This window comes from Copadichromis virginalis, linkage group LG15 (assembly GCF_057382275.1).
Source record: "Copadichromis virginalis isolate Kocher_CV1m ecotype Utaka linkage group LG15, C_Virginalis_male_GT1.1, whole genome shotgun sequence".
NCBI classification, from domain to species: Eukaryota; Metazoa; Chordata; class Actinopteri; order Cichliformes; family Cichlidae; genus Copadichromis; species Copadichromis virginalis.
Genome location: NC_140632.1, coordinates 16,500,749 through 16,524,106, shown reverse-complemented (window position 1 = coordinate 16,524,106; position 23,358 = coordinate 16,500,749). Strand labels below are relative to the sequence as shown.

Genomic DNA, 23,358 nt, shown 5'->3' with positions numbered 1-23,358 from the left:
TTAAGCTCCTCTACTTTCAAGTCAAATTACTCCTGATTGGCTGCCCCCTTGGATACAATAGTTTGGATAGCATTTAGGTAATGCTTACGTGCTCACAGCTAACATTTGATGGCAAAAATGACCATATTAGCAATTACAACTCTCCCAGATATGATAAAAAAATCACAAGTGAAAAATGATTTATTAGAAACTGAGCGATGAGAGCAGTCTGAAGCTTTTGCCTTGCTTGATAGGAGCATCCTGCAGTGTTTATCACAGATCATATGAGTTTTTAGCTTATTTGCTATGTCCAGCATTTTTAATTTTTTTTTTGGTTGTCTGAAAAACTGTACGCATGAAATATAAAACACTTAGCATTAAAGGGATGATGGAATGTTGATGTCAAAAACTGAAGGTGTTTCAGGACCAAATCTGCATATAAAAGTACAGATAGAAATGAAGTGATGGATTTCTATGAGGAGCACTCTTTGCTTCTTTGCTGTTGAGTCTACATGCACAGAAACCTTTCAATGTTTGTTTTAATATTTGTGAATCTGGCAAAGTATTTTACTTGGCACTGGATCAAAACCAATTTGGAACTGCTTGTAATGGTGTGGTGTGCGCAGAAATGAGGACCCAACTGCAAGGCGCTGAGAAAAAAACTAAGCAAGCCATTTTTTAGGCTAATAAAGTCCAAAACATAAATCCAGAACTGAAAGCAAAAAAGAATCCAGCATAAAAAAGTAATAAAATCTATGAGGTACAGGGATACAGACAGGCAAGGACACAGTATGACCTGGCAAGGCTCAGCTGAAGGACAGACAGCCACCCACACACACACACTGAAGGGTGGGTAACAAAAAGCAGGTGAAACGAATCAATGATAACAAAAGAAAGTAAAACAGGAAGTAACTAACTGAACACTAATAAGACACTGACATACTGGGAACTTGACACTGGAAAACACTAACAAACATGTCTGCATATTATAGGAACCCTAACCAAGATAAAACAAAATATTTGCATTAAATAATAATTCAAAGTCCACAAAAACTCAAATACGACAGTCAAAGGCCCAAAACAACGACACTGCCCATCTACTGAAAGCTACCAACCATGACCCTGTTTATGAGAAGGGGTTAACCAAGCTCTACAGCAACTTACTTTCTTCAAAGAATCACCAAATGTGAGACAGTCAAGTCTAAGAACTGCTTTTTAACTGGGAGCTGAAAATGGAGTCTAATGAAAAACACAAATTCACTCCCTGCATCCAAATTGCTCTCAGACTCAGACAAAATGAGCAATTATTTGACTGCTGCGAAGTGAATCACCAGATAGTATTTCAGCATCTAGGGAGTCGATATAGTAAATCCCACATTAGCAGAGTTAGGGTATTGAATATAGAAATAAAAAGATTTTCTCCTTTGAAATGTTTTTCATTATTTCATGTTAAAAGCACAAACATTTACTGCCTCTTCAGAAAAGCCAGAGGTTAACCACTTGAGGTTTGAGATTTTATATGAAAGGGTGTAAAATCCTTTAACTATCCTTCCTCCACCAAATGACTTCATAGGCTGTTTTTTCACAAGCTGTTATGACCCACCTATAGATCTTGGATATTGAGCTTGTTTCCATTAATATTAAGCTTTCTTTCACATTGCAAACCCCAAACATTATAAGCCTATGCAAACAATGAGGGCACCTAAATCTAATTTAACAGCCAGTGAGAGTCGAAGTGAAAGTCAAGTGAAGGGAAAACTAAAACGTGTGGTGTTTTTGTGATGACTCCATCTTATCTCATAAAACTGGGGATATACTAATTTTGGACATGTGCACTGACTTTGTTTAAATGCAATTTAAATTTTCACATAAATGCAATTTTAGATTTCTGAAAATTGAGCTTTTTAAAAACTCCTGCCACAGTAAAGATTTTCAAAAACCCTATTTCTGCATTTACATTTTGGCACACAAGTTGTGTGCCTTTTTTGGCATCATTATTGTCTGTTGGCTTTTGATTGGCCATCGTTTCTTCACGGTTCAAGTCACAGTGCCACGTGTTGCTTTGGCATACTCTTGACAGACCTTCAGATCAGTTTTTGCATCACCATGTGGACAGATATATTTACAAACTTGTTTAAAAAAAAACATTGTACATGTGGACAGCCTCAGTCTCCTTTTTAGAAAAGTCCAGCCCTTTCTGCTGAAGGAAGCATGCTTGGATATGGATGTGTTTGATGTGTAAACAAGTTTGCATGATTACAAAACATTGAAGGTACACTGTTATATGCACTGAAACTTGTTTACCTGTTGACGATGGCATAACTAGGAGTCTGGTGGACTTCCAAGTGGGAAGGTTCAATGCTCGATTCATGATACTGATTTAAACCCAAGTGGAAGCTACTGTGTTAAGATGCAACCCTTAGCTGTAGCCTGTTTTGTAGCCTATGCATTGCAGTCATCCAGGTCTATGCAGTGTAATTACACAACACTGATAACGACAAAGATAATACCTCTGTGAAACAAATTGTAACAGGTTGTCATCATATCCAGCTTTCTTATTATGTCAGTCAAACAGCAAATAGATATATATCATTTTTGTCCTTTTTAATTGCATTTGATTGCATTTGTATAAACTCACATTCAGTTATGCAATAGAAGAGAGTAACACTGTATTTTGAATTATACCCAATACTATATTGCAGACTTTGTTGCTGTTTTGATGTAGAATTAGTTCTGTATGTTTTTATTGGGTTATAAGTCTTATAGGGTTAGATGAAGGAACAAGCAACCAAAATGAGAGTTGATCACTTGATTTTTTTCCCCCACTCTTTCTGTGCCAAACCTGCAAAGAGCTTCAACCCAAAAAATAAATTTAAGCCTTGAGGAACTTGTGTCAGCTGTCTAGAATTTGTTATTGAAGTTTGCTCTACACCGAGTTATGGAGAAATAGCAAATGTCAGCTACAGTATTAGAGTCCCCCGATGCTTTCTTACTCATTCCTTTTTTTCCATTTTCATACTGTAATTTAGGGAGCGAGTTTACCATGACTCAGAGCAATGTGTGTGTGCAGCCTGAGACATAACAAACCATACATGTAGGAGTAAGAGCTCCAATTACTGAAACAGCTCTCTGGAGCTCTTTCCAAACTCTGAGACCTAATGTAGCTGTATGTGCAATTCAACCAGCTACCAGTTTAAACAAATTACAGGAGTATGTGAAAGATTATGAACAGCGCTTTCTGCTCTTTCCACCTGGAGTGGGCAGGGTTTGGTGTGAATCTGTCTGAGAGGCTAAGAGTACACATTTCTATCCTGTGTTACATTTGTGAGGAATTCAGAATATAACACAATGTAAAACCAGCTAATTAAAGAAGAAAAATAATTTCTAAACTACTAGAGAAGCTTCCTTAAAGTGATTTACAACAGATCCCAATTTGCTATTTAAAAGTCCCCATCACAGTTTATCAAATCACCTTTCCAATCTAGTGAAATGTCCTAATTCCTGCTTGCAGTTTATTCACCCACAGTGCCCCTCGTATTCAACTCCCTCTGGTGTGTTTCCATTTCTCTCTTACAAGCAGAATTTTTTCTCAACATGAAAACAGCCTTTCACCGAGGGAGAGGAATGAGAGCAACTTGGGAGGAGGCTTTGAAATGAGGTTTTAAAAATGAGGCAGAGGGTGGATAGAAGCTTGTCGTTTCCCGGTGGTATCAGTAAAATGAAACAGATCTTCTTATTAGTATGTCTACACAGTGTTTCTACAGCAGTGACCCATGTGACTCAGAGCAGGATAGGAGGACACAGTTCTGCTGGGGAAGAAGGAAATTGACAGTCTCATTACAGCTAAACATTCAGTCTGTGCTTAAAAGGAAGTGACAGGTCAATTTACTCTCTGTGCTACAGGAAAAGGTCTTGAATCCATGGATGTGCGCACCTTCACACTACAGTATAAACAACTATATGTTCATTCTTTTCCCTCATGCGGGAGCTGTTGCAAGGTTTAACACTGTAATAGGATTACTCAATTTGTCAAAAGCACATGTCAATTGCCACGAAATGCTGGATGAATTCAATCTTTATTCAGCATTGATTCTCTCTGAGCCGATTCCCCGGACGAATTGCTGTGGCAGCGTGCTGTCCATGAAATCTGCTATGCCTCACGGGGCTTTAAAGAGCAACATGCGGACATCGCTGAGAATTTTTCTCTTACTTAATGTTCAGGGAATAGATGTATTATCACGTTGTCATAGGCAGCATGAGCAGATGAACTGAGGGAGACAATTCCTGTAGTTCATTGTGCTGCAAGCCTATATACTATATACATGGAAATGCAGTAAGTTAAATTTGCTTGTACAATTCTAATGAGCTAGGAATTCAGTATTTAGTATGACCACCTTTACTCTTGAACATAGTCTGAACTCTCTTAGCTATGCTTTCTTGTAATTTCTTTAAGTAGACTTCAAGAATAGATCTCCTGGCTTCTTGAAGGACATTCAAAGCTCTTATTTGGATGTTGGCTGCCTTTTGTTCTGTTCTCTGTCAAGATGATCCCACGCTGCCTCAATAATGTTGAGGCCCAGGCTCTGGGGAGGCCCGTGCATGACTGATAGCTCAGTGATGGCTGCATGTTAGTCTTTAAATAGTGGTAGATCTTTTCTGCGTTCATAATTCCATCAAGCTTCCCCAACACCACTGGCTGAAATCCACACAACCACAAACCACAGACAGAACCTCCACTGAGATTTCAGATGGCTGTAGACACTCATTCTCCTGATCTCCTCAGTTCATGTTTATGACAATTTAAACCAAACATTTCTAATATGAATTCATTATTCCATTAGAACTTTAGATTTTTAACCGAGCTCTTGTTTTATTTGGCGTACCTTGACTTTTTCTCCCCATTTCTCCTCCTTAATGAATATGGACAGCCACCACTCCACTTAAACCAGTTCTCATGAAACTTTGGCAAGCAGTAGATGAATCACCAGATCCAAAGGATGTGTTTTTGCAATAGGCTGCTCTGTAGCAAACACATAACTGTCTGTTATTTGTAGACACAACACTGGTTCATCACTTAAGTTAGGTAATTTTTTTTTTAATGCGCGAATGATTCATAGGTCAGTGATAAGTGGCTTAAAACACTGCCATCCAGCTTAAAATAAAAGTTTATATAATGCATTTTGTAGGAGTCATCTAAAATCACTGAAAAGCTGAATAATAGGTCCTTAGGGACTAGTAAAGCGCTATACAAATACAGACCATTTACCATATCATTTCCCTGTTTCTGCTACAGTCAGGTAGACGACTTGTTGCGTCATTGTCGCCAAGGGCACCTTACCCTCAGTGCAGTAGGTGTCGTGTTCCAGAGAGGTTAACTATGCAGAGGAAGGCTGAGGCTGTAGGTCTGTACACCTCCTGTAGCCGGAGAAACAGCAGTCTGTTCAAACATTTTTGTGTGCAATTAATTTTTGCAGCATTTGTTTCTTTTTCAACTGAAATTATGTTTCATGGAAATTAGATTTGTAGCTCTTTCTTGTTTTTTTCCTACCTGACTAAAGCACTATAGTTAACACCTGGACTCTGAAATGATTAGTTGATTAGATCAGTTTCCAAAAAATATTTTTCAGTTTCGTCCCAGACTGCAGTTTAGATGGATAGCATTCTATTCCATTTACTTTGATGTACGGTGCCCTTTCTAATCTGATGGACAGTTTAGCTCATTTTATCATAGTCTTTCCTTTTTCTCAAAATTAGAAAGTGAAAGTGATGGACGGATCAGTAAATCGCAAGCAGAGTCGTGTTAACATAAAGCACTAGGAAAAATCCCTCGGCATGTGAGCTTAAATATTAATCTCTTTGAAAAGGAGTGCACATACAGTACAAGGCAAGTTATGTCATGTCATGTCATTTTTAAAAAATATATTTTTGCTATATAATTGATAGGAATTGTATTGTTTCTCTGGCTTTTAGATCACCTCTCGTTATATCCATAGAGCGTTGTTCATATCTGAACATGCCCATGATGGGTTAGCATAAAATGTCAATATAAATGTGGTTTTTCACAGTTATAGGAAAAATAAATAAATTTGTTTCTGGTGCTCTGACCTTTCCCCTATTGGCTGTAAACAACTGGATGGATTGCCATGAAATATGATTCATTCATAAATAATTAATGAATTCTGTAGCTTTGGGGATTTTTTTTTAAACATGTAACTTAACCTTGTTAAAAATATTTGTTAGTTCAGATCCTTCTTACGTGACCAAATTTTTGCAAAGCTTTGCATTGTTATCTGCCTCATCTGTTCTTTGTGTCTCTAACATACTAATATGTTCAATCAATAGTGGCTCTGCAAAACTTCCTTATTGTTACGTCTTCATGATCTGTCTTTTCCATGCTTCCCATTAAATGTCATTAAATGTTGCCAGCCCTGCAGTTAGTTCATGGAGTCATGTAGTGTTTTAATTGATGGGGTGTTGAGTTCCTTGCTCATTGCTTGCAGAAAACCCTTGATATCTAGTCTACCTTCCACACATTAGGGGTGTCATAACTCAGGAAACCATAAAATGAAGCATTGCCCACCTAGAATGAAGACATATTTAGCAACTGCATGAATTATTCTCACCTCAGATGTTTTCCAGAAACAACAACCAGCTTTTAACTTAGATGCCTCGTGAGCTTCTGTTTTAAAATTTGGGCGCAGACAGGATTCAGGTGCAGCTCAGTGTCTGACTACTGCTTTGCAGTTAATCCTCCATTACTGGCAAACAGTACATCTCTCCTGTGCAGAAATGTCCTTTTATACACCAACCATAACAGCATCTTGGTTTAAAGAAGCAGAGTACCTGAGTTTGGCCTCACAGAATTCCCTACAGCAAACACACATTTAATATCTTCTAACTGAAAAAGCCCAACTATATTATAATTTAAGTCTTAATTAATTTGTCAGCAGTACTATTTTATCCAGCTGGCTGTCTATTCATTATGAACAGTGGGGCTAAACATGGGTAAGCAACTATGGGGGAATGATTGGAGATGATCTTTTCAGCAGTTATTGTTGTAAAAGAAACAAATGAAATGACATTTTCATTTTGTGATCCAGAATCCCGACCAGCCTCATATTTCCCTGGGATGGTATCAGCTGTCAGGCAGAGATGCATCGGCAGTCAACTGTGGCAAAGCCATCCTGTTGTCATTACACTTCCATTAACAGTCATGTAACCCTGCTGCCAAATGCACTGGGCTGAAACCAGTAAGGCTCATCATCACTGTCACCGAGCCATCGAATCTGACCTTCAGACATAAACCCCGTACACTGTGCACACTGTGCACAAGCAGGTTCACCATCTCTGCTATGAGTCATTACACCCACTCTGGGAGAACGGTAATTCATTTAATGTGTGCTTCTGTGTGAGAAGTGTGTGTTAAATGCACACACGCATTTTGATCGAAGTCACTACATTTAATATATTTGACGAAACTACTTTGACCTTTGCCAGGATGGGATGGTGATTATCTTCTGGAATGAAGAAAGACGCTAATATCTTGCGTGAGATTTTAGATTGAATGTGGGATTACCCAAGTTCTCTCATTTTAGTTCTCGCATACAAGAGCTTGATCATTAACTGTATGCGCTCAGACTTTATTATGCAATTTCCATCACAGTGGAGATTTATTATCAGTACATTATTTCGCTCTTAAGCAAAAGGTCGACAATCATAATTATCCTCTTCACTGACCTGGGAGCTTGTGCAAATTATGCATTTCCTTTTTATAGCAAAGAACTCATCAAGCTACTCAAGTCAGTGATGGGGTACTTGACAGGTGCTACATTACCACAGGTGTTGATGCTAGTCTAGTCTAGCATTATAGAAATTTAAATAGATATTTAAAAATACATTTACAGTGTTTAAACTTGCATTTTTTTTCTCATAAACTAGAACTATTGTTTTGTTTTGGGTTGTAAAGTGAGGAAGCATAAGTTTTCCTGTGATGAATTTTGTTATCAATTGAGATGATCTGAGCTTCGTGACATGTTGCGCTATCTTGCTGGAAGCAGCCCATAGAACATGGGTACATTGAGGTAATAAAATGATGCACAGGGTCAGCAACAATATTCAGGTACAATTGATATTAAGCTGCTCAAAGTGTTCCACTACAATTTTACACCACAACTGCCAGCCTTACTGGTGATACAAGATAGGATGGATCCATGCTTTCATGTTGTTTACACCAAATTCTGGCACTAGCATTCAAATGTGGCAGCAGAAAACTATGGCGTTATTTTTGTGCCTCTATTCTGAGCGTAAGGGGAAAAACAATTGCAAGCGCAAATGTTGCATTTTGAGGAGAAAAATATTTTGAGCGAAGTAAAGCTTAATTTGAGCAAACAAAATTCATTGTTGCGTGCAAGAAATGTATTTCAGTGTTTGCTATTATCCACATACACACACAATAACAGCCCCTCTTGCTCAGTGGTTGGCATTTTCTCTTGCTCAGATCTCTGCTGACCTGCTCTCAGTGTGTCGTTCGTGCTCACACCATCCCTGCTTCGTGCACGCTCAGCTCTCTGTACACCATTAAGTCTGCCACAAAATCAATCAATCACAGACTTGGATGCAAAAATTCTGATTGGCTGTTACAGTGTCAGTCTAAATCCATTTTCGGTTAGTATGTTTACTTATTTTATTTTAAAACTTGTAATTTTTTAAGACCATTGTTGGTTTTAATCTACATTAAGCTACATTCTGGACCCTGTTTCCGGAATGCAGTAGCTAGCAAGCTGATTGGAGACTGTAACAACCAATCAGAATTTTTGCATCCAAGTCTGTGATTGGTTGGTTTTGTGGCCAACAACTGAGCGAGAGCAGCTATTATTGTGTGTGTATATGAATAACAGCAAACACTGAAATACATTTCTTGCAGGCAACAATGAATTTTCTGCTCAAATTAAACTTTTCGTTGCTCAAAATAATTTTCTCCTCAAAATGCAACATTTGCGCTTGCAATTTTTTCTTACATGTGCTCAGAATAGAGGCACAAAAATAACGCCATAGAAAACGTTTCCGCAATCGTCTCTTGTTCGTTTTGGAGAACCTGCGCAAACTATAGCCTCAGTTTCCTGTTCTCAACTGACAGCAGTGGCACCTGGTGTGGTCTTCTGCTGCTATAGCCCATTTGATTCAAGGATCCATGTATTGTAACAAGTGGCTATTTGAGCCACTCTTGCTCTCCTTTTAGCTCAAAGAAGTCTGGTCATTCTCCTCTGACATCTGGCAACAAAACGGCTCAACCAGAGAACTGCTGCTCACTGGATATTTTCTCTTTTTTTTAGACCATCCTCTGTAAACCCTCAAGGTATCTGTATAGGAAAATTCCAGTGGATCAGCAGTTTCTGAAATACTCAACACATGCCACTTAAAATCTCTTCGCCATTCTAATGTTCAGTTTGAACTTCAGCAAGTCATCTTGAGCATGTTAGCAAAACTAAAGCATACCATGTTTTCATTTAGGAAAACAGGTTTACTTTATGTAAACAGGATTAGATCGCGGCCACGCAGGTATGCCCGCGTCATTCATACGAAAGCAACAGCGATATTCCACCACTGTTTCACCATAAATAAATAACATCAATGTAACTAAAGACAATGCAGCACTTGATCCATTTATTGATTTCACACAGGTCATTTCCTAAAAAAGGGAAATGTACTATTAACATTCTATTACATGTATGTGATTATTACAGATGTAATTCATATTTTAGAGTAGCAATTGTAAATTACTTCGTGTAATCAAGATGAGAGACCACGGCTTTAAAAGCGAAGGTGGATTTGGGAAGCCTGTCGCAGCCATGTCCTGTCCGTATACGCGAGCCACCCATTGCGGAAGGTGCAAGATTGATAAGGAGAGTCCTCAGAATTCAGCGTATATTGCGGGATAGACAGGATCCTTTAGCTCAGCGCGACAGTGTGCTCATAGAGAGATATCGATTTTCCCGTGAGGGTATTATTCACTTAACCAACTTGTTGACGAGGGGGTGCAGGACCACCACCTGTGTTTTTTTCCTCTGCCCTTTTCTTGGTTGCTGTTATAAACAAACAGATTATTTCAGGGTCTCTTTCCAAGAGACTAAAAGCAATATAAGTGATAAATATTACCATTCTGTAGGATATTCTTATATTTCACTTTTACCTGTTCCCATGTTCTAGTGGGTCCTGTCGTGGCTCTAATGTGAAAGAGGATAAAATATAACATATTATAATATAATGTAATATAATATTGGATAATATAGTGTAATATAATAAATCTACCCTACCGCCTACTGGTGTTGGCCAGAGGGGCCGATGGCGCGATATGGCAGCCTGGCTTCTGTCAGTCTGCCCCAGGGCAGCTGTGGCTACAACTGTAGCTGCCTCCACCAGTGTGTGAATGTGAGAGTGACTGAATAGTGGCATTGTAAAGCGCTTTGGGTGCCTTGAAAAGCGCTATATAAATCCACTCCATTATTATTGTTATTATTAAATTACTTACGAGTTTAATTTGTCAGCAACTTCCTGCCAGCCCTCGCTCCTTGCTTTTGCAGCCTTTGCAGTGTTCCCTTGCGTTCTGATTAAACTCTGAAACTCCTGAAATCCCTCACTCAAGAGTTCTTGCTCTGCTGCCGAAAAATACCGAGCCGAGCGCGCTCCGTCGACATTTTCGCCGACCAATCAGAGGGTTGCCGATCAATGTTTCTACTATCGATGCGTAGCCCCTTTTACGACACCCAGTGATGTCACATTACTGCGTCCAGCTGTACTAATCGTCAACAGCAGGTGTGTTCGGGGAACCGGATTAACGCGCTCACGGTTAGCGCGATGGTTTGGTCTTGGATGTTTCATTTGATCTTGGATGTAGTAAGCGACGTACGAAGCACAGGGCCCAGGTCTTCAGGGACTAACGTTATTCCAGCTAGATCATCCAAGTAAACAGAGTTGGCTTATGTAACTTTAACAGGCTTTTGGGGAATCTAGACCCTCTGTAAAAATTAATAAGATATGGTATTACTTTTAAAAAATAATTATACCTAAAAATGCACTTTTAAATTCCTTACAAAGTAATATAAGTCTAGCTCGAATTGTAAAATTATTCATTCGCTGGATGTTGCTGTTCCAGTGTATTCCAATGTATAATGTATTCACATTGTAATATAACACTAGAAGACTGTGAGACTGTATATTACACTCCAAAAGTAACAGTGGAGGATTCATATTCTTTTACTGTATATTCATAATCTCATAAAAGCATTTCATAAAGTGTTATCACCCCATTGCTAAAAATATAATTCTTGAGAGGAAGTCAGACAGCCCTCTATTCTTAGTGGACTTACCTTAGAGCCTTGGGTATTATTCATAGGGACACAAAGGGAAAAAAGAGCACCGTTCTACCATCAACTATATCAATACAAAAACTGACAAAAAGTTCACAGTGAAACAATAAAAATGATCCCCCCAGCAGTCAAATCTTAAAATTAAGCCCAGCAGTCAAATTTTAAGATTAAGACTGATTGTAATCTTCTCTACAGGAAAATCATGTGATATCTGCAGCAGTGCAGAGATCTCTGAGCGTTAGCAGTGGGATGCAAGAAACTGCAGGGGAGGCAAGGTGCTCTACTAAAAGAAAAACTGGTCTCAGAAGGAACTGTTACCTTGGATGACACTTATACTTACACCTACACACATCCAAGCACACACTAAAGCATGGCTTCACACACTACTTCATCTCCAACCCTAGAGTGCCTGGAGTATGTTAAGGTTCAAAAATTGAGGAGAGAGAGTACAAACCACCCTTGGTCCAGAAGCTCTTGGTCAAACAATGATTTTAATGACTACACACGTGTGGGAAGACACTCTGTACGCCGACAGCAAGTAGTCTTCAACTTAATCAAAGCATGAACAGATATTTTATAGCATCAGGGTTTGATTTACTGACGCCCCTTCATGCGTCACAGATACATTTTATACATAGATCAGATCAACACCACAATGACTTTTAACCCAGAAGATCATCTTCTATTTTCATGGCTGGTACTTTCCGTTCTTGTCTTAAAGTGAATTGTTCCTCTTTCTTGCCGAGACAACAAGGACGGTTCCTCTTTTACCGAGACATGACTAATCTCTCCTCTAAATAAATCTAACTCATGTGTGTGTGTGTGTTGACCTCACATGCTCTTTCTCAATTCACCTGTTGCACTTCTGACCTTTTACCAGAACAGAGGCTCATCCTTATGTGTTACAACCTAACTGAGACTATGTATATGTCCTCTACTAAATAAATGTTTTAACCAAGAACCTCTACTAAAACCTTAATATAAAATGACCTGATATACAAGTGTTTTGTAAGCATGTATTGCAATTCCTTCTATGTTCTAGTTTTCCCTCAGCATGTATCACCTGAACAGTCACGTCAGTGAAGCTTAAGACCTTTAAAGAACCTGAACATCAACTCAAATAAGCACAGATATGCATTGTGTACACAATAGTTATAACTGCATCTGAAATACAAAATTAACATCATCATAAACATCTTAAGGCCATCTTAAAGCTATCTGTTACATTGTTAAAGCAATGATCATACTGCAGATTATATTATTAATGCAATGGTAATAATGATGATTATTTAACAATAGCAGTAAAATAATTTCCCTGCTCCACAAGTATAACTATAGATACAGTATATTCCCTCCATATAGTTACTATACTTACAGTATATGGAAGTGTTAAAGCAACTTTGTAATGTAGTTCTAGTGAAACGATTGCTTGGCTTTGTACCTAAGCACAGGCTCGCTGCAGGTTGAGTCTTGTAGTTATTTTTTAGGCGGTGGCTCCGACATTGCCTCTTCTTTTTACTCCAAGACAGTGACTGGCTATTTTGGCACCATGGCGAGTTCTTTGATTGCTTTGATTGCCTTCCTAGAGCCCCCTCTGAAGCCTTACAGCTAAACTGACTACAAAGCCCTTACACCCCATTTCCACTGGATATACCTTGTAGTTTCCAACTGTGCACTTGTTCTTCAGCTGAAACGCAAGTAGCTTTCTCCATTTGTATGGCTGATTGTCAGGATCTAGAAGACCTTCAGCGTAATGACTAAGCCACTTTACAGGTGTTACTTGCCAAAGATCCGGGTCTGGTTGCAAGTTGTTTGTTGGGATTTTTGGCTGGGAAACGAATTGTTGCCTGGTTTGGCATGCATTTCCCAGTCCAGGACTGCAGAAAGAGCTTGTTAGAGCTTGTTAAATGTCCTAGTAGTTAGCTTCTTGCCTAGCACAACAGCACTTGATGTGCCACCTAGTTGTTTTAAGCTTCAAAACAAGAGGTTGTGATTTTTCTGACTAAAATAAGACTGAACACTATACCTTTTTTGGACTAATCTGGAATTAAAACAAACTCCAGTCAGTATCAGTCTAGACCCGACATGAACAGCTGTAAATAGCAAACTTCATATCTGCCTAATTCAGAATGGGGAAAAAAAGATGCGTAATTTGTTAAAATATTTGGAGTGTTACGGGTAATATGACCCATTAGCATTTTAGAGAGAGAATTTTGAAATATGCTGTAGCGTTTTAGTTTCTTATAGAGATTTCTGTCTTTGCCCAGTAGCATTAATGGAGAAGGTAAGATGTTTAATTATCACCTGTGTGAGCCGATGTATCCGATGTATGTAGGATATGTAATTATATCTTGATTGGTTTGTGCTGTTTCCAAGGTAATCTTTCTTCATCAGATCTCTCTGTACTATTTTTACACAATTTCAGTGCTTTATTTGTTTCTGTCACATGTCGCATTATTACCAGTTCTCGCTAGATTTTGTAATTACTTTGAATTGCTGTTAGGAACATAACATGTGTCAACCACCCATAACGGCATGCTACAAGGGATGAATTATAAAAACAGCTGCTTTTCATAATATTTCTTTATAGTGAGATATTAAATGTTGAGTTTGCGGATAAACTTTCTAATATACAGACTATACTGGCTGGCTCTGTGTCACATTCTGGCTGGCAGACTGTGGGGACATGACTCCCGTGTGTGTGCTCAGGTGTGACAGGAACTTCAGGTGTGGCCAGTCCTCCCACAGGGCCACACCCATCAGGCCTGCAGGTGGCTGTGCTCCATCCTCCAGCCACACCCGCAGACACACACACACGTACACACCCACACCCTGCCTATACATATAATGAGTGGAACACAGAATAACACAGCATTGTGCAGAAAAACACACACATCACCAAATAATAACGATAATAATAATAATAACAATCAGTCAAAAAAACAGTCAAAACTGCTCACGGACCCCCGAGTCCTCCAGGGCCGGGTCCGTGACACTGACTTTTGCATGATGAATTACTTCACGCATTTTGTGTCAAATTGGGGACAAATGTCTGACATAAACATGCTATATGAAGCATATATGCATGACATTAAGCCAAAAAGCAGACTAAGTTACTATGACTATCATAAAAACCAGAAATTGAAGAAACTGCTTGCTAGGCTGCTGGTGACAGTCTTGAACACATTTAAATTGAGCCTTTTTTGTTGCATTGCCAACATGATTCTTGAGTCCATTGCACTGTGTTGAATATTTTAAGCTCATAGTCTATTATGCTGCATTTTTTGACAAATTGTATCTGCTCGCGCGGCTCTCGGTAAGCGCTTTCACAGAATCTCTAATCCCTTTTTTCCTGTGCTTGGCTCTTGACTTTCTTTCCGAGTTTCTTGTCAGTATGCAAGTGCCACTCAAAGCACAGAGGAATGTGTTGCAATCAGTTGATTGTGAATGGTCTTAGGAAGGTAATATGCAATCTACTGAAGTAGATCCGGAAGGAGCCAAATCAGCCAATGGTCTCCTGTTCATACTATGTTTGCCTCCCCGAAAATTCAAATTAATAAATTCATGGCATTCAATCCTCCCAAGGTACATTTAGGTTTGATTGGTGTTAGTACATGAGTTACAAAAATAACTCATGAGCCCTAGAATGGATGAAAATAGTCTTACAGTACTAAAGGAACTGTAAATAATCTGTCTGGAAAGATCAAGATGAGTGAGACCATTAAATGATCAAAACTGCAGTCAAACAAACAGCGAGGATATTCAACTCAAGATTGTTGACTTGAAGTCATCTATCTGCTTGTTGTCCAGCTGGCCTTCAGCCAGGCTGTTATCAATCTAGCAGCATGTTAACTTTCACTGTGGGGATGGCTTGGGAACTGCACGGTTCAGAGGAGGTAATTTTCTTTCTTTTCTCTCAAAATGTGTTGCCCAGGTATCACTGCACAAAAATTCCCATTCTTCAAGTCTGTGGCTGACATTTTCTCTCTCAGCAGGATGTATCCCTGCTCCATTATAACCATAGTAATGGCCTTGTCAGTCTTCTCTCCCACATAATTCGCTTTTTGCTATGAAAGGATAATTGCAGCTGTTTCAGGGACAGGAATTCAAAAGGGGGCTATTTTACAATAAAATGTACTTTGTGTTAGCCTCCTCTGCGTGTTTAGGTGTGCATGCCAGGTTGTTGAGCTTTGAATTATTGTGCCCTCGTCCTGACTCATGCTTCAGCCCGTTTGCATTTGGGGGAAAAAAAGAAACTCTTGAGTAAATAATTTTACCATCATTAGTCACAGTGCTGGAGGTTAAATAAATGTTCTCAACTGATAACTGGTTTTATGATGCAACGACCAATGAAATAGTCTGTATGGTTGTATCATTGAGGGAGAAATTCTAGGTGTGCAGTACCTTTCTTTTACCTTGTGTTGGATGGATGGATAGGTAGCATGTCTGTTATGCAACTAATGCTTCACAATACCTGCTGAAATAAGTTAATTTGGAAAGAAAAGTGTAGAAATATGTTTTGTACTTTTTTATACAGATATATTATGTTCATGTTTATGTGCTTTTCCATCTAGCGCACATGTGTCAAAGTCAAGGCCTGCGGGCCACATCCGGCCCGGCGTACATTTATATCCGGCCCGAGATCATTTTATATAGATGTACTATTATTGTTATGCATGGCCCGGCGATATGAGGCGCTAATAATATACAAACTACAGATCCCATAATGCAGCGCTGCAGCCTCCTTGCTGAATGCTAGGCTAACTGGGAACATTCCCGCTTCAATCAAGTCAAACTTCTGTTTGAAGCTAGCCGCTCACAATGGTGGAGAGACAAGTTGATTCTGAAAGCAGAGCCAGTTGTGTGAAAGAAGCAAAAACTTTATTGCATAATATCTTGCTGTGGATGAAAGTACAGACATGATGGACATTGCACAGCTGACCATCTTCATCCGTGGAGAGGAAATACTGAACATTAAATCGATGCACGGGACAGCGACAGGAAAATACATTTTTAAAACGTATGTCAAAGTGTAACCGACATGAAACTGCCCTGGGACAAACTTGTTGGACTTACAACAGATAGTCACCGTAACGCAAACCGTAAACTTTATCTGAGCTAAACGTTTAAATCACCGTCAATTTCAGTCTTTTTTTTATTTTTAATTTTTATTAGTTTTCTTATTTATACAACATATACAACAAATTCAATTTAATCACCATGAGGGGGAAAGCAAAACCAAACCGAGCAACAACATAAGAGACAAACGGACCAAAACAAGACCAAACAAAACACAAGAACAAACAAACCAAGAAATACAATGACATTATACAAAATCGGGCCTCCCATTTTGTACATATTTCAACCATTTCAACCAATATTCATCAAATGCGTCCGCCTGGCATTTTAGCCTAAAAGTTATTCTTTCCATAACAAAAATATTATATATCACATCAATCCATTCATCTATGGTAGGAATATCTTCTTTAATCCAAAGGTGAGTTATGGCCTTTTTGCAAGCTACCGACAGCACACTGAACAAATATTTATCCGGTTTGCATAGATTAAGACTCTCTAGGTTGCCTAGGTACAATAATGCAAAATGAAATTGTATTTTCTTTTGAAAGATTGTTTCCATGACCTTATGTGTTTCCTTCCAAAATGGAACCACACGGGGACATTCCCAAAAAATGTGAAAATGATTTGCTGTTGCATGTCCACAATGCCTCCAGCATGTTGTATTCTGAGAATAATTGAATTTTTGGGCTGGGGTAATAAAATAACGAATTACGTTCTTCCAGCTGAATTCCCTCCACGAGGGGGAGCTTGTTACTGACCACTGCTGCCTACAAATCCCATCCCATTCCTCTCCTGTTAAGAATAGATTGCTCTCTGTTTCCCATCTTCCTTTAACATATCTTGTATCATGACCCTGTAGATTGATCAGTGAACAATATAATTTGGAAAAATTTTTTTGATAGGGTCCATCTCTATACGCGTTCTCGAATATATTTATAATCTCTTCATTCCCAGTTGATAACTGAGAATTTTTTAGCTTTTTATTCAGGAAGTCCCTCAGTTGCAAATATCTAAAAAGATCTGGATTTTGCAACCCAAACTTTTTCTTAAGGTCTTGGAAACTCATCACTTTTCCATTTTTCAACAAGGTACTGTATGTGGTGAGACCTTTATTTGCCCATGTTTTGAATGTCGAGTCGAACTTACTAGGCAAAAATTCTGGGTCATATGCAAACCATTTAAGGAAACCCGCCCTCTGGTTTAAATGGTACTTTTTAAGTACTCTTCCCCATATTTTTATTGAACTTACTATCCAAGGGTTGCCCGGGTCTCCCAGGAGTCGTAACTCTGACGGATCTCCTATCAGTGCCCCGACAGGAAAATTACCTCCCAAGGACAATTCCACTTCCTTCCATGTGGGAAATAGATTCAGAGTTTGCCGACATTCCTCATCATACAGAGGTCCGTTGGCTGAGTTGGGGAAAAGTTCTCAATAGAGTTTTTGAGCTCAGCAAGGAAATCTGTCAGTACATGGACATGGCATGTATGATGCGGTGAAGGCATTTCAAGTGAAGCTGTCACAAATGCACCAGTGCAACCTGCCTCACTTGAACCAAGTCAGCGGACTTTGCTGAACTGCACCTGTGCAGATTCAGATGGAGCTGCAGTGTAATGGGACACTCAGGGCAAAGTACGACACTGAATGGCCCGCACAGTTTATTAGTTCCATTCCTGCAGCAATGCCCAGCTCCGTCTACATGCGGCTCCAACCTTGTGTATGCTTTCATTTATTTTTTCTGGGGTTTTTGGCAGCATGTTGATATTTCTAACTTGCATAATTTTGACAGGATATATTTTTATGTGGAGCAAAATATTTATAGTTAAAGTTTATTTTTTTAAGTTGATTTAATCTGGAATAATATTCCTGTCTGTTTTCCTTCATATTTGTGTTTAAAAAACATTGTTTTAGTGTGTTCGATAAATCTTTATCTTGTTTGGCCCGTGACCTAAAGTGTGCCTTGAGTTTTGGCCCCCTCTGCAATTGAGTTTGACACCCCTCTAGCGTAACAGTCAGGTAAGTACGATACCCAATCAGACAATTAATGGCTTAGTGAGGGACCATGACGATGGCATTTCTGGTAAGTACAAATAGATAGACATTCTTTTTTCTTTCTTTTTTTTTTGCCCAAAGAGATCATTAAACCACAGTCAGTAGCACAGCCCTTTTCTCCCTGTAACCAACCTGTCTGCCAAGATGCCTGCCAGCCCGCTAGCTGGTCCATGCTAAGTGTGTGGTGATAATACTGTAATCAGGCGTGTTAAATAGACCGGCTTGCAATAAGTCTGATGAAATCTGTTCCCGCTGGGCTGCACTACAAGCCAAGACACAAACAAGCAGGCGCATTCATACAGCACACAACCCCAAAACTATATACACATGCACATATGTTTGTATGGACTTGTGAGGATCTACACTGACACAACACATACAGTAATTGTAACTACCAATCTAATCAACCAGTAATCTAAACGGAACAGTCATCTTGAACTAATCTAGTTTTAAAATGTTATGTTAGGGCACCAGGATTGTGCTTTAAAAGGAAGTCTTCAGTTATGGGGGTAAAAGATCGCAATGTCATTGCATCAGGGTTCCAGTACAGGGTCTGCAAGAAAAAAACATTAAACCTGGCTTAATGTCATATTGCAAAGTGCTATGACTAACCTGTGGACGTTCCTCTCAATGCAGCAAGTTTCTTCTTCAGTAGTCATAATATTTTTAGCTAAGAGACAGCTGAAAACAAATGATTCACAGGCACAGAAATAGAGAGTTAAATAAGTAATTGTTTGCTTGAGTCCATTAGATATTTGAGTCCATACTTGTGTGATGAGGTGAAGTCTTATTGATCTAAGGCTCGTATTTGAATTTGTATCAAATCTCCAGTTTTTTAATCTGCGGAGTGGACCAAGAGTATTTTGGGGGAATTTTGATGACCAGTTATTCAAGTGCGTTTTTGATTTGCAGCATCTGGCTGCTTCCAAAACTTTCTTTTCCACAGCTGTACTTAAATTCCTATGTTTTGGGCAGCAACCTTTCCTCAGCCATTTCCATTTTCCAGCTCAGAGTCATGGCCTCAGATTTGGGGGAGCTTCACACCTAATGGAGTCTAACTCCATAACCAAAAACTGCAAACCAAACGCTACAGGCAGTAAGTCCAACCACATACAGCAAATCGGTATTAATAATTATGATACTTATGTAACTTATGTAATACAACAGCGACTCAACTTGGTCACGTGTAACGATAAATATTATAAAATACACAGAAAATTGTTTTTTAATGTTCCTCCTTTTTGTTTCAAAAATACCATTTTCGTGTTTCATCGTCACAGATATACAAAGTAGTGTTGGGCAATTTTAGATTCAGTGGGTGACAGCTGTTGTAGCATGAAGTAAACGTGTTGTGAATGCCTATTTTCATTAATGGAGCATGAGTAGATTGTTCATGATAGTGGAAGCCATTAAAGTCATTTGAGCAGCTACCTCCACACTATCAACATCTTATTACAATCATATTAGTTGTATTGATTTTGAAGTGTAGCCCGGAGCTCTCTATGTCTTTGCTTTTGGCAGACAGCCAGGATCTATAGAGAGGAACAGGGTGACAGCAGTCTGATGGCCAGAGGCGTAAAAGCAGGAAGCTTGTCAGTTTGAATTTCCAGACTGGTTGGAAGCATCTGTGCTGGAAAGTGAGAAAGATGTGTTTCAGTCATTTCTTTTTTTTTTAATGTTTGCAGGCCCTTCGACGACACAAATACTGCGTTTTCACGTCACCTGTCTACTTGCAACAGGACAGGAGGGTTATGATAGGAGATAGTGGTAAATTTACCTAATTACTTTCAGGTGTAAGCAGCTTAAATGCCTTTCATATAGCATAAACTATAGCTTCTGTTTAGTCTCAGTCACCAGTTTTCTATCTGCCTGTGTTTATCCAGTTAATAGGTGGTGGACTCTAGAAGAGTACAGCATTTTATTTGTATAGCAATCACATTGGGGTATTGTCAATAAAAACAAACCAAAACCAGCTGTGATATTTTTAAAAACTGCTGGTAGTCATGCAGTGGAAAATTGTGTGGCGAAAACAGCACTTTTACCCAGCTGAGTTATTCAAAGAGACACAGAGCAAAGCCAATATGTTGCTTTTGCTCCTTTTGTTCTTATGAAAGGGATGAATTTCTCTTCTCTTGCAGATTTAAAGCCAGCTTTAACCTCTCTCACCCTACGTTTGTATGCTTGCTTGTTTTTAGCAAAATTCTAATGCTTCTAAAGACGGGGGCCATTGAAGAAGTGATTTTATGCATCCACGGGATTCTGCTATTCATACAAGTAAAAAAAAGCACACCAGCAAAGCAATGTTGTTAAATTATTTTGGATATTGTGCAATGTTTTTAAAAAAAAAAAAAAAGAAATATTGAAAAACTGTGTGGATGAATAGTATGTTCAGTCTTAAACAGACTGTACATTGAGTCTGCATGAGTGTTGTGGAAGTCACCAGCTTTAACCCAGCGTGGGTGGCTCCTAGAACTATACTCCACTGACAGCTGCACATTATAAATATACTCATAAGGGTCGCAAAATTGCACAAACTGAGGACATATTTGCAGTAAAATAAACTATGGGCACTACAGGTAGGAAGTAGAATGTGTTTTTCTCAAAACTGGTGAAATGCACTTCTTTTCTGTAATCACTTTAATTGTCTAGATGTAAAAAGCATATGTGGTTATCTCTGCCTCTCTGCCGTTTCTCTGGGTTCCATTCAGGGTTTATATATAGCTGCCGGGTTGTGCGTTAGTGTGCGATAGCTGTCTCCAAAGCGACCAGCTTCTCACTTCCCACTCCCTGACGCAAACAAAAAAAGCATCTGTGAAGAGAGAGGGGGTGTCAACCTTGCAATCAAAACCAGATAATCAAATACTAATCTGATTACTTAAGTGCAAAGTGGGTGACGTGTTTCGTTTAACATCTGTGCAATTGTAATTAAGGGCCACAGATATGTGCTGTCCTGCTGAACCTCAACTCCTGCTTAGATTAGACTCAGTTATCATGTGACTCAGTCTTGTGGTTAAAACAACATTACAGCGAGAGGTGAAGTGTATAGTTAAACCTATAAAAAGTGAAAAAGGAGAAGAGCTTTTCTTTTTCACGAACTACCTGTGTTTTTTCACTGGTATCAATTTCCATGAAGCATTTATAAACAGTTGAATTTTAAAGTCAATGTAATTAACTGGTTTGTTAGACCATATAATGAATGATATCATTTTTCTTTCTTTCAAGACATATTTTATTCTACAGTAGAAATTGTAGCAGCATCTTTGCAGCTAACGATAGTCTTGTCTTCATAAATTGAAGAGAAGTGAGCTGATCCTGCATTTTCTTTGTGATGGCATAGATATGAATCATAGCGCTTGCCATTGTCTTGGTTTGAAGTAATGCAGCACTTCAACTTAAAGATTAACTGTTTAAATATCTTAAGAAAAATCCAAATAAAGTACATTTAACTAATACTTGTCTCACATGGATAAAAGTTTCCGTTTGTTCAAACTTTTAAACTCTGTCTTCTGCCTTATTCTACAGATTGAAGACATTATCACTCGCATCCAGGACGAGACGGACGGTGTACCCATCAGAACTGTCAAAAGTTTCATGACGAAAATCCCCAGTGTCGTTACGGGTAAGAAATCAAAAGAGACAGATGTCAAGCAAAAAGTGACCTAACCTGCACTGTACAAACATTAACTATAGAAGTGCATCACTGATGGACATTAAGTGCCCAGAGAACAAAATGAGACGATGGAAAATGCTGATGTCTGTTGGGCCTCTTGTTTTAGTGAGGCTGAAAAATGACAGTTCAATCAGCTATTCCAGGATAATTTAATCAACGTACTTTAATTTGATATTTTGAGATATTTACTTATTCAGCTTCTTTTTAAGGTTGTATGTGAAGAATTATTCCTGAAAAAAGGAAATATGGAAATATTAACAATCTGGGTAGACTTTATAAAAAGGTAAACTGTCTGTTAATTGCAGACTTATGATACACTATACACATAGGTATGAGCAGGATATCAATTTCCTGCCTGTCATCTAGACAGAGCATTAGTTTATTTCACAACACAAGGGTAGGCATCCAAAAAAATCCATCTTGCAAGGTATTTTGTGAAACACTATACAGTACATCCTAGCTCTCCAGCTTGGTCCCACATTTGTATTCAAATAATCATCTGCTTGGTGGCTGCATTTCAGTCTGTTGAGGCACAGAAAAGCTGAATAGCTTTAGGTAAAAGTGGGAAGACAACATATGATTAAACGTTTGAAAAAGTGTGTAAGTGCATAAACAGAATGACTAATGCTGTCCTACTATCAAGGTGCCCTTAAGTGAAGCAGTCAACCCCTGACTTCTCCCGTAGAGCTGCGACTGTGGGGATCTGTGCGTCAAGCTGTCCAACAACAGAATAAACTTTGAATTTAAATGAAGTAAAAACAACAAAAGAAAACATTATTTGTTAGTTGAACCTGATGGGTAGGGATGAATGTTAGCCCCCTTGCCAGCTGGCTGTAATCACTTTCACTGACAGCATAAATCATTCCAACAGGCTGGTGCTGCAGTGGGAGGCTTTCACAGCAAACGAATGAAACAAATGATGAAAACAAAAACATAGACTATTAACACCCCCACCCCCCACCACCACTACCCCAGTCTTTGCATTAATGGAAGATGCATACCCAATATGCAATAAGCAGAGCATATCAATAAACATAATTACCCCAGCGGCTGATGGATATGCAGAACAGTATCTCTCAAATGTTTGCAGCTGAGTGCTGAAGGCTAAGAAACTAATAACTGATGAAGAAATTAAACATCACCTCACTAAGGAAAGTAGAAGATATTCTAATTCCACTCTAATAGAGTTTTAAAGTCTCTAAATATTGATCTTT

The 23,358-nt window shown here is 38.8% G+C and overlaps 1 protein-coding gene across 1 annotated transcript in view; it reads left to right on the top strand.

The window, feature by feature from the left end:
• The window catches only part of LOC146692187 (regulator of G protein signaling 6-like), a 105,555-nt gene that overhangs the window by 59,446 nt on the left and 22,751 nt on the right, over positions 1 to 23,358 (top strand). Inside the window, exon 3 of the mRNA XM_085432203.1 lies at positions 21,997 to 22,093. Coding sequence (XP_085288329.1) covers positions 21,997 to 22,093 — 97 coding nt within the window. The remainder of the gene's footprint in view (positions 1 to 21,996; positions 22,094 to 23,358) is intronic.